Source organism: Elephas maximus, chromosome 2, assembly GCF_024166365.1.
Source record: "Elephas maximus indicus isolate mEleMax1 chromosome 2, mEleMax1 primary haplotype, whole genome shotgun sequence".
Lineage (NCBI taxonomy): Eukaryota > Metazoa > Chordata > Mammalia > Proboscidea > Elephantidae > Elephas > Elephas maximus.
The window spans coordinates 218154206-218166219 of record NC_064820.1 but is presented as its reverse complement, the minus strand read 5'-3'; the positions used below and the strand labels follow the sequence as shown (position 1 = coordinate 218166219).

At 57.9% G+C, this 12014-nt stretch overlaps 1 protein-coding gene across 1 annotated transcript in view; it reads right to left on the bottom strand.

Moving 5' to 3' along the window:
• Positions 1 to 11683, bottom strand: part of SIM2 (SIM bHLH transcription factor 2) — a 54577-nt gene extending 42894 nt beyond the window's left edge. Inside the window, exons 1-2 of the mRNA XM_049859169.1 lie at positions 11509 to 11683; positions 1681 to 1763 (exon numbers count right to left, since the gene is read on the bottom strand). Coding sequence (XP_049715126.1) covers positions 1681 to 1763; positions 11509 to 11683 — 258 coding nt within the window. The remainder of the gene's footprint in view (positions 1 to 1680; positions 1764 to 11508) is intronic.
• Positions 11684 to 12014: the final 331 nt, after the last annotated feature.

The following is a 12014-nucleotide window of genomic DNA, read 5'->3' as shown; positions in this document are numbered from 1 at the left end:
GGTGCCGGCTGTATCTAAAAAAGCGGTATTCTTAACGGAAAATGTCGCGTATGCCTTCATAGTGTCAAATGATCAAATTTGCTTACACGATAATAACCGCAAAGAAGCCCATCCGGCCACTACTCAGGAATCAACGATTGAAACATACATTGGAGAAGGGCGGGGGTGTTGACTTTGCTCGCCAGGTTTTCACTGGAGCTCTCTGGCACTTAGTTGTCCCTGATATTAGTGTCACTTATAATACGTAAGAGTATCAAATACGCAAAATACGGCGCGCGATCTGGAAGAGAGGCGAGGGGGCAGCGGGAGAGTGCGCGGGAGCCGCTCCAAGAGCGCCATTACCCGGGCCGGCGGCGGTGGCATGTTGTAAAATATTCCCTGGAATCTTCTCTTTCCCAGCGCACGCATGCTTAAAATAAATCACACGGGGGCATTGAGGGGAAAGAGTTGTTAAAAGACCTGCTTTTTCAAAATGTGGAGCTGGTGGCTGATCGCTGACCCAAGTCACAGCATTGCGCAGCCAACTTTTTTTTTAAAGAAAACACGAAATTGAACGAGGAAATGCAAAATAGCTCTCGGAAGGCATTTTTCGATGGCAGAGACAAATGACGCGAGGGGGGAATGAATCGGGTCGTTGATGAGGTTCTGTAAAGGGCATTTGAAAGAGTCCGAGACGCGAGGCGGTGCTGTCCCCACCTAGCGCCAGCCGCGGCCCTGGAAGATGCAGGTAGTGCGCACCGGTACTTGGCTGGAACCGCGAAAGCCCTGAGCCGGGGGAAATACAAGGTCCGGGCGGCTTAGCCACCGCCCACTGAATGGCCCAGCGCTCGGGCGCTAAATAACCGACCCCAAACCAAACAAGGGCCCGGTGCCCCACAGTAAAGCCGGAGGCCACACCATGTGGTAGTATCTGCCGGGCAGTTATAGGTGGTGCTGGCCTCGAGTTGGACCGTTTGGGTTGAACCCAGCTCCACTAGTTGCTGTGTGATTTTGGCATGTAGCTTGACCTCTCTGTCCCTCAATTTCCGGCTCTAAAAAATGGAGTTAAAAGTAGAACCTACCGCAGGTGGGTGGTGAAAAGAGATGATACAGTAAGGTTTAGAACAGAAGCTGGCCGTAGCAAACTCTCAATAAATGCCAACTGTTAATATTCTATGATTGATACTGTCTCTCTTTTGTCGTAGCCCCTCCAAACACACAATTGCCAAAAGCTTTACAGCTGCTGCACTCTAGCTCGGAGCGTCCTGATCATTCCTTCTCCTCTGTCTCCAGCGCCTAGCACAGCGTCTGGCACCAAGCAAGCGCACAGTGAATGTTTGCTGAGGAAAGGAAAGCTGGCAAGGACTTCACAGTGCCCGGGGGAACGTTTGGACTAGCTGTCGAGTGGGCTAGAGGGCTGGCGGAGCTGAGAGGAGGGGTGGCTGGCTTGAAGGTGCACCCGAGGTGCTAATAGGAGCCCACACCCTGGCCTCCCAGGCACGGGTCCCGCTTGCTCCGAAATGTGGACATCTCCTTCCGCCGACTGCCAGCGCCTTTGTGCGGCCTAGCAATCCTCCCAGCGCTTCTAGGGGTGGGACACCTCGAGGCCCCTTGGCAGGGTTTAGGGAGGGACACCTCGTGGCCGGAATGGAGGGTCAGTAGAAAGCCCCAGCCCAAGCTCTCTGACTGCGACGCTCCTACCTGCAGCAAGTGAGATCCCAGCTCCTTGGCCATGCTGTCCAGGGGCCCGGCACGGCTTGGCTGTCCCCATGCATCTCCCAAACCTGGAGGCGGGGATAAAGCAAACGAGTAAATGGGGGCGCCCAGCCAGAGATCTGGACGCAGGGCAGGCGCGCAGAGCCTCAGCACGCTGCTCCCCAATCCCCAAGAGTCTCCCCGCCCACCTTCTCGGCCCCACAGCCCGCCGGCTGTGCCCTCGCCGCTACCCTGTGCACCCCATTAAAACGGCCTGAGAAGGCATGGCCGGGGAGGCCTCAGGCCCGGGCAACCCGGTGCACAGCGAGCCCTACAGGCTGGCGCCTCGCGCACTTGCTCAGGGTTCTGAAATTGCTGTTTTATTTGAAATGCCACAAAGTAATCTAATTTGCTTTGAAACCGGCCATTCTCTGGCCAGACGCGGATATCGATTTGACCGGTACATATTACCCCAAGGGCCCTCCCTTCCTTTCCCATGTCTTCTGCAATTCTGTACTTTCTCAAAGATAGAGAAGCTCCAACGTAAAGCCCCAGCGCTCCGGGAGGAAGCTTTTCCCCTTAAGCCGATTTCAACTCCTAGCGACCTTATAGGACAGAGTAGAACTGCCCCATAGGATTTCCAAGGTGGACTCCAGCTGCCTACCTCTTGGTTAGCAGCCATATGCTTAACCACTGCGCCACCAGGGCATATATGTACAATCTTCACGTAATTCTTTGGATTCCCCAGCCCTCTCAGGCCAGGGGTAGCGCCCACCGCCTCCAATCCCACAGCTGCCTCCTCTAGGAAGTGTTTACCCGGGAGCTTCCCCAAGGGCAACCTTGAAGCCCGCACCCGAGGCGGGGCCTGCAAGGGGCCCGCGGGAATGCGCTACAGGTCCGCCAGAGCCATGTGCACAACTCGATGGTACCTGAGAGGTGCTTGTTGTCACATAATTGGGGTCCCCCGTCCCTCTGCTTCTTAACTGCCACGCCTAAGACCTTCTGCTCCTTCCCACCACCTCGCAAAGGCCGCCAAAGTCGCAGAAAATGCGCTGGGGTCAAGACAACACTGCCCAGCACTTGCGCCCTCTCCCTACACCCTTGTCCCAGCGGCAGTGACCCGAGAGACCCCAGGCTTCTCTCTGAACTCTCGAGAGCAAGAGGGAAAGCGGTTGAGGCTGCGGTGCTAAGCGTCAGCTGGGACAACCCCAGCCGCTCCCCGGAGTCCTCCCACGCAGACGCTTCATTTAGCGCCGCGGCGTCTGCGAGAGGTGGCAGAGGCTGGGGATCGCCATCTCGGCCTGTGCCCCGCCCTCCTCCGCAACGCTCTGCGGGGACAATACTCTCCCAAGCTCCGGGCCCGTCGCTTGCGTGGCGCGCACTCCGGGCCGCGATCCCTGCAGGGTGAGCTGTGGGGACATTGGCTCGCCCCCCCCCCGCCCCAGAAACTACAGGCCTGGGACGCAGGGCGGGACTAGCATGGTCGGGGGAGCTCGCCCAGCCGCGTTTAAACCAGAGACCATTCCTTGGTCCGCAAAGCCCCTCCAAGCGGGAGGTTGTGGGCGAGCTCCCAGAGAGTCGCTGGGAGCTGCGCACGTAACTTGAATCTCCCCTACGATCCCTACAGGCAACACCGCAGAGGCGTTTAGAGACCTGCGCCGCAAATTGGCAACTAAAACCAGGATGACCTTTAATTTTCCTCCTAGACTCCAGGCATTAGGGGTTTTGCCTTGTTTCCCCTTAACTGGAAGCCAACAGGAAGATAGCTAATTTCTAAATAGTCATCCTCCAAATATGATCCCAATTTATTATTCGTGGCTCCCTCCAGCCTCCACCGAGTGGGAGTGCCTCTTTAACCCTAAGAAATCATTCTCCATGTTCCCCACGGTGGTCATGGCAAGGTGCCATTTGCACTTCTGCTCAGGCCTTCATCTCTGGGACACCCAGGCCACCCAACGGGGCCGTGGCCATTTTTACCCCACATAACCATAAATGGAAAGAACCAAGACTTAAAAGCTTCGGAAATCTGCCCAGGGTTTGAGTGGAGAAAGATTTTAATAAGGACCCAGGAGTTCCAATTTCTGAAAATGGACAGAGCCCTGGTGTCTGTCCTCCCCTTCCCACCTCCCAGATTCCTCCCAGGTTTGCCCTGGGAAGCTTGGGTGCCCTCCCCAGCTCCCTGTGGAAGGTGAGCAGACTGGCCTCTGGGCCTCAGCATCTTGCAGGGTCCACCACCTGTGTGATTCTGGGAGCCTTGGGAATGAGCCACAGACCAGACCCCAGCCAGGCTCTCCTGAAAGCCTTGTCTGAAAACCCTGGTTTCACATGTAAAGTGTATTGGATACACGATGCATTTTTTGGATAATTAAAATACTCAGATATTTCAAAACAGCCTGTTCTCTTACATATATTTTTTTTTTCTAAAATTTCCTGATGCTTCCACTTAGCAGCTGGAGATTTAGTCCAAATGCCCCTTTGGATCTGGGGGAAGGGGGCGGGCCGCGTAGTGTGGGGGCCTTTCCTCCCAGCACCCCTTTCCGCCTCACCTCACCCAGATCTGTAGCACTGCCAGCTCTTCCTTTAGAATTCACTGTGGGTGAGGCCTTTTCACGTGGCCCATTTAAGTCTACTTTGGGCTGAATGCAGAGACTAAATACGGCAAGGTTTGTAAAGAAAAAAAAAATCGTCCTGGGACTGTAATTTACACCCCTGAAAGACTGAGGCACTGGGCACCTGGACTTCATCTGTGGGCCACAAAGGGCTTGAGTTGAAAACTGATGGGTGGGTGTAAAAACAGGGGCCCAAGCTTGTCCAAGGTGATCAGCTGTTGGTGGCTTGTTTCATCAGATCCTGGGAGCAGCTGGGGGTCCCAAGTCCGGCCTGTGGTTTCCTGGCCCTGGGGTCAGGGCCTCTCTCACCCTACTTGCAGCCACACAGGACCAGCCCAGGACCCTGAGCTCCTGGGTGTCAGAGAGGGCCGGGTGGAGGAGAGTGGGGGAGGAGAGGCAAGAAACGACTGCCAGAGCACAGGCAAAGCCCACACAGCCCACACACCCGATCTTTGCCCGGTCAGCTGTGAAGCGCCCCTTCGGTCCTCTGCCTCCCTGCAACTAGGTACCCACACTCTGCTCGAAGTCCGATTTAAACCCTGTGGGGCTCTCCCGCACCGGAAGCTGCTGCCGCGGGTAAATGGGATACCTCCTTGCTGGGCGCTCAGTCAACAAGCAGCTCAATAGTAACCACTGTGCTAGGGCCCCCAGCCAGATCCTGCGGGTACCCGCTGGAGCCTCTCCCTCCAGAAGCAGGTCACAGACCGTAAACAAGGGACCAAACAAATAAGATGATTTGGGAGCGTAGGCGAGAAGATGGAGGGAGGGGCTCCCTCACTGTGAGGTTGGGGCCTTTCTCAGAGGAGGGGACAAGCCAGTTGAGACTTGCAGGAGGCAGCCCGTTTCCCTCCTTGCTATGAACGCAGGAGCAGGACTTGCTGCAGCTGTCACCTGTGGGTCCAGCCTGGAGAAAGGGCCTGGAATTCCACAAGAACACCTGGGGCTGACAGATGTCCTCTTACTTCCCAGAGGAGCAACACTGGGTATCTAAAACGGTGACAAAAAGCTCTCACAGGGATCTTGCTAAAATTAAACGGGATTAAATACAGAGAAGCGCTTGGCTCTGCGCCCCTGCACTGAGAAAACTGAATGTGGGGCTGTGAAAAATCCCAGGCAGGTCTAGACCTCCACCCAGCCCGCAGTGGCTTTTTCTCCTCCTTCCCCAGCTGTGCCAGTCGGGGCTGTCTGATCTTCAGAAAGTGCCACAACCTCTAACCCTTTATTTCCTCACCTCTAAAATGGAGTTGCTGTAGGATTACATGGAGTCTCTGGATGGTCCTGATGGTTAAGTGCTGAACGCACCCAGGGGTGCTTCAGAAGAAAGGTCTGGCAAACTGCTTCCAAAAGGTCACAGCCTTGAAAACCCTAAGCAGGGAGTCCAGCCCAGAGTAAGGCCTGGCTAAGCTGCTGCCCTCCTTTCCCCCTCCAGCCTTCCCTCTAGCTCTCTTCCACCAATTATCAGCCCCTCGCCAGTCACCGGGGAGTGTACTGTCCTGCGCATACTGGGCCATCTGAGGACACAGGATCACACTGATTTCAAACTGCTCAAAAGTCAGTTGTGTGTGTGTGGGGGAGGGGAGGGATGACAGTCTGTCCACTCCCCACCCGCTCTTCCTTTCCTCCTCCACTGAGGCACCCAAAGGGACTTCGGCGCCCTCCGCCCATCCAGCATCTAACGCGCTTCCCCGGGGCGGCATTTACAAGTGGGAATTCAGAGCGCTACCACCCGCTGGGGCAACGGGTCAGGGGGCTTCAGTCCTGGGGTTCCGAGCATTGTGAACCCGTGTGAAGGTGTGTTGGGGGAGCCAGGGGTCCTACCAGCTGGTAAAGGAGAGTCCATAGAGTTTTACTCTCCAATAAGCTTCCCCTTGAAACCCTGGTAAATTGTCACGGCCTCCACCATCTGGGCCTCTCCCTGCGCTTCACCTCTTCTCAGCCCCCGGAATCCTCCCATTCCCTCCCGGGTCCCTGGAAGGCCCACCCTTTGTGCTCTTTCCCAAATTAACGGTCACACTGCAGTGAAGGGGGTGCTAAGTGGGGACACCCCAAGAGGGCTTCCTGCAGTCAGAGGGGCGAGTGAGGAGGCTTGAACCAGACCTTGCTAGGATGCCGGCCTGTGTTGAACACCTCAGACAACAGACGGAGGGCCCCACACCCACCAGCACCGAATGCTCAGACCTTGGAACTATGGAATGGGGTGGGGCCCGGGCCCCACTGGCACCAAGGAGTGCGCATCGCCCGGCCCAGCCTGGAGCAGCCTAGGGCCGGGCTTCCTTACTGCACCACGGAGTGGCCCTGGGGCCGGCCCTCGGTTTTGGCAGGGTGTGGAAGGGTGGGGTGGAGTGGAGGGATTTGAGTCGGCAGCACACACACACTCTGGTTCCTCGCCTTCAACCGCCGAGGGTGAGGGTTTCCCTCACCACAACCCATAACTTGCTGCTCCAACTATGGGCTTTCCCTCCCGGACCCGGGTGCATGGACTGGCAGCTTCAAAATAGATAGGAGAACTCAGATAATGATGGAGTTGTAAAAAACTACATTTAAACAAAGTTTAAAAAAAAACATATTTTTGAAATCTACATTATTTCGGGGTGCAGTAGAGAAAGGCCTCAGGTCTGTGACCCATGTCAGTTTAGGCGCACTTCTCCTCACCAAACCTTCTAAATCCAAGCGCTTCGATTCTGGACGGCAATTCCTATCCGAGTCCCTTCCCACTCTAGGCGCTCAGGTGTGTGTGTCTGTACGTGTGCGTGTTGAGGTGCCCTCCAGCAGCTGACTCTAAACCCAGAGGGAAATTCTGGCCACTGGAATAATTGAGGCCTCAAACTCTGCTTTGTTTTGAAGTGTGTGGATCAAGTTTTCTAAGTAAACTGTCCAAATAAGTGTCGCGGTCCCTTCTCCTCTTTCTCATGGGCTGGTCTTGAGTCTTCCGGATCTGGGAAAGGGGAAAGGCTCTGTTCTTCCCTTGCTAGTCAGCCTCCGTTTCCAACTCCATTGGCGAGCTGGGACCTTAGGCCAGTCACTTGTGTCAGTTGTCAGTGCGCCGGGGCCCAGAGGGAACGCCACTCCCAGTCCCACCGCCTAGCGTGTGAATCCGGGGTTTCTGGGGAAGCCAGAACCGTCGAGGCTGGCCATGGGGCTTCCCTAACTCTGAGTTCTGCCGCTTGAGGCCGGTGGTCAGGCCCCGACGTGTGGAACCAGCCCTGCGTCCTTCCGCGCTTAGTCACCGCGCAGCCGAGTCCAGGGAGCAGAGTTCGCCCGCCTCAGGTGCTTCTGCGGCTTCCAAACCCCACCCAGCCATCTCTACCTTGAGAGTCAGGAGGCCACGAGAATGGGCGACAGACCTTACAGCCCCAACGCTCCCCCGAGCCGTGCGTCTACACAGCCTTCTCAGCCAGCACCTGAAACCCATCAAGGTTTTCAGTCCGGAAGTCGCCATCCAAAGCGGCCTTACTCCACACCTCCCTTTTCCCCCGCCCGCTTGGTAGTCAGCCGTTGAAAGGGTGAAACGTCGCCGCGGCCCGGAAAGCAGCAGGTCTTCCAGCTCAGGCTGGGAGTCCCAGAGGCCCACCAACCAAGTGACAGTTCCCCCGGCCCTCCATTTGCGCTGCCTCTGGGGAGCTCAAAGGAACAGCTGGAATAAGGACAACACATTAGGTTTCCAACTGTACCGCATAGTTGCGATTGCGCGTCCTCAGACTTGGTCCCAGAAACCCTGTGCTGTGAGATAGTTGCCAACAGGCCCATTTTACAGATCAGGAGACCGAGGTCCAGTGAGGCAGGATAAGAGAGGGTTCCTGAATCCGACTATAAAAATTACAAGGGCACCAAAAGCCCGTGGACTGGCCTCCGAGTAGGCTGTCCCCCTGGGCTCCGGTTGCCTCTGTCTACCCAAGCCGGTGGAGCCGGTCTGAGCAGCCTTCGAGTTCGCTCTCTCTCCTTCCAACCCCGGCTGTCAAGGATGAAAGGAACCGAGGGCCCGCGTCCTCTCCGCGCGCAGTAGGAGGAGGACCGGCTTAGCCCGGCCGGCCACCACAGGGACGCCGTGCCCTTGCCCTTGCTGCGAGACCTTGGGAAAGGCCCGTTTCCTCTCTGACCTCAATATCCCGGGGTGTGAAGGATTACTTTGGGGATTCCTGTGGTCCTTTTGGATCGTGCTATTCATTTTCTGACTGGCAAAGTCCTAATCTGGCCTCCAGATCCTTCGTTACCAAGGGACCCAGCTTGCTCTGGCGCTGTAGACCAGCGAGGCCACACTTGGTACCTCCACTCTGCTTGGTGCCTCCAGTTCGCAGCCGAAAGCCAAAAGCTGGAGGAGATCTGGGAACTCCCGCCCCTGCTCAGGACTGCTCTGGCCCGAAAACCTCCCTCTCACCCCCGCCTTGACCTGGGCGGCTCTGCCAGGCTCCATCCAGACTCCGCAGCAGCATCCCCCGCGCAAACCCGGGTCTCCCAAGAACAGATTAAATCAATTATGGAGCCGCTTCCGCGCCCCAGCCCTTTGGAGCTATCAGAGCTGTGAACAAGTTATTTTACGTAATTGAGGTCTTTCTCAAAGCACCTTCTCTCTCCACCTCCGGCTCCCGGCTTCACAAGCCCTTCCTCCGCCCCAGACCGACTCCAGCTGCGGCCCAGAGCCTCAGGCCCCAGGCCTCTCTGAGCGCCGGGACAAGCCCCGGGCCGGCGGGCCTACTGCTGGAGGCCTGCGCCCCTGCTCCAGAGCTGCAGGACAGCGGGGCACCACGCCCCGGCCCCCCCCCTCCTCATTTGGGACCCCACAGGTTCAGGGACATTTCCAAGCCTCTACAGCCAAACAGCGCCGCCCCCGCCCCCACCCCCACCCCCACCCCACCCCTCCTGGATTGTTAACCTCGAGGGTCACTCCTAGGAGAGGCACAGATCCGCAGCCCGGCCCCCAGCCGCCGTCTCAACTAGGCTTCAGCAAAGCAAAGCGGTGTTGCCTGGTGCCCAAGAGGCCCCAGGTCCCGGCCCCAGGCCGCTCCCGCAGCCGGCTCCGAGCCAAGCAATTCTGGACCCAAACGCCTGGATACTCAGCTTCCAGAGCGAGAATGCACACGGCCCAGTTTAAATGTCGGCAGACACAGCACGTTTGCCACTTCCCAGTTTTCAGCAGGCTGTCCTGGAAAACCCCAAACACTAGATTGCTTACCATCAGCCCTCGTTCTGCGGACCTCCCCTCTAACTAATTTCTAGCTTATTTGAAATCATCTGCAACAATCATTTAATCTTTCCCGGTTTCTTCGAACGCTTTTATTTCCTAAGGTGGGGGAAGTTAAGGAGAAAAGGACGCTGGTGCCCTAAGCGGGTTCCACACCTACTTTCTAACGTGCGCATTATCCCTCCCCCTCCTTCCCGGTGGGAAGGAGACTGGGCCCTTGTAAAACGCAACTCTAGTTTAATTTCCACAGAAACTGCAGCTGGAGAGGAATCATTCCTTTCTTTTCGCCGAGGAGGCACCCTTGGGTGGACAAAATAGAGGTCCCTGAGGCCGAGGGCTTATAGTTACCAGCGCGGAGCGCAGCGGCTGCAGAGCTCGGGGAAATCCCAGCCACCGCTTACGAAATGGAACTTTCGGTGCAGCTAAGGGGCTGGGGCAGGGAGCAGCTCGGCCGATCCGGGTTTGAAAACGGAAGAAGGAAGAACGGGCGCCCGGCTCCACTGAGCAGGTCCAGGCTCCTGCGACTGGGAGAACAGCCACCCGCGGCCGCGCAAGCGACAGGACTGGGAGGCACTAACAAGGCCGGGCCGCAGCTCCAGGCCCCTCGGTTCCCGGATCCTCCGGCGCTCCGCTCCTCCTTCCTCCACGCCCCGCGCCCCGCCAAGGGGCTGGAGGCCGCGCTCGCACGCCGGTCCTCTACACGCCACCCAGGAGGCAGTGAGAAGTGCAGCTCCAGACCGAGAAACGCTTACAAATAACAGGATAGGGAAGCCGACGCGAAAGGACCAATTCACTTACACCGTTCGCGTAGCTCACCTGGCCGGGACGGCATTACTGGATGCGTCCTGCGGCCGAGAACACCTGTCGCCCGCATTGCAAGGTTTGTACAGTACCCTGCAGCCTCAGTTGTCTGCCAACCAGGACGCCCGCTTCGAGGCTCCAAAGGCGGGGTAGCCCTCACAGCTCCTGGGCCCGAATGTCCTGAGCACCCATCAGGCCCTTAAGCATGCTTTCCAGCATAGTGTCAGGACTCCTCAGGCCAGGCCACAGCGACCAGGGCAGGAGACAGAGGCGCTGGAAGGCGCTCGGCTCACAACCACCAGGGCACCAAACACTAACGCTGCAGTGACCAGGCCTCTCTGAGGCCTGCTGCTTGGTGGTGCCCAGCCTGGAGGCCACCATTAGCAGCTGCCTGGCAGGGCCTGTGCGGGCTGGAGCACCCAATCAGCCCACCAACAATTCTTACCATCGCAAGTCTGCTGGACTTGAGGGTCTCAGCCACCCTGCACCACCTTGACACCTACTCTGGGTTTATACTTCCAACCCAGAAAAGAATGACCAAGCTCAGGCCCACCTGCCATTTTCGAAATAATTGCCTCCTTCTTTCTCCTGCAGATATTGTCTCTCCCACCCAGTTTCTCCTATCCTGACCTCCCGTACCACAGCCCAAGGAAGCTAGCAGAGAAGAGGTGGTCCGGGAGGCCTGAGGCTGTGACCCGGCCCTTCCAAGTGTTTGGCTCCACCGCCAGGCCTCCCCATGCACCCCGCTTGCTTCCAGCCCTCCAGCGCTGGCCGAAAGTGCACTTCACCTCTGTTGAAGGCGTACTCCATTCTCTTCCACCAAAAGAGAAACACGTGAGGGAAGGAAGGAAGGAAGGAAAAATAAAAGGAGTTGAAAAAATGACGAAATAAAATAACAAAGGAAGAAGGATCCAAGGAGGGAAAAAGGGGACAAGAAAGGAAGATATAGAAAAAGAAAGAAAAGGAGGAAAGAAGCAAAAAAGGAAGGAATGTGAACAAAACCGGAATGGACTGGCATGTCGGCTTGGGAACCGACTGCCACTTAAACAACTCCAGGTTCGCCCCGCTCAGCCCTAGGCGGGTCTGGTCGCTTGGGCCGCCTCGGCCCTGGTCCCTTTCTCTAAGTCTCCCCGCGACACCCTCGCCCGGAGACCGCAGCGGCCCGGAGGGGCTGGCTCGGGTTTAGCGCTCGGCCGCGGCCGCTGGGCTCCCCAGTTATCCCGGCCGCCCCACCTGCGGCCTCACCTTCGGGGAAGACGGCGCGCATTTTCAGGTAGCTGGTGGTGAGCCGTATGATGGACGCCTTGTCCAGCTGCGAGGTGATGGCCGACGGCAGCGGGAGCAGCTTGGCCAGCTCGTAAAACTCGCCATTTTCCTTCTCCCTCCTGGTCTTGGCCGCATTCTTGGACTTCTCCTTCATCGCGCCTTGGCTCCGGGCATATTAGACCCGGCCGCGCTGGAGGCCCGCGGAGCCCCGCTCAGGCTGCGGCGGCTGGGACTGCGGGGACTGGGAGGGGCCTCCGGGGCCAGGTGAGCAGGGTGCCGGGCTCGGGCAGGTGCTTGGGGCTGGCCGGGGCGCGGAGGCCGCTCAGCAGCCGCTGGCCCCGCGCTCCTCGCCGCCGTCTCGGGCGCAGCCTCCTCCGGGCTGGACTGCCCGCGGCGCGAGGAGCCCCTGCTGGCTCTGGTGCTCGCCCTTTCCCCCCCTCAGCTTTGGTTGGGGGTGGGGGTGGCGGCGAGGAGGCGGTGGTGCC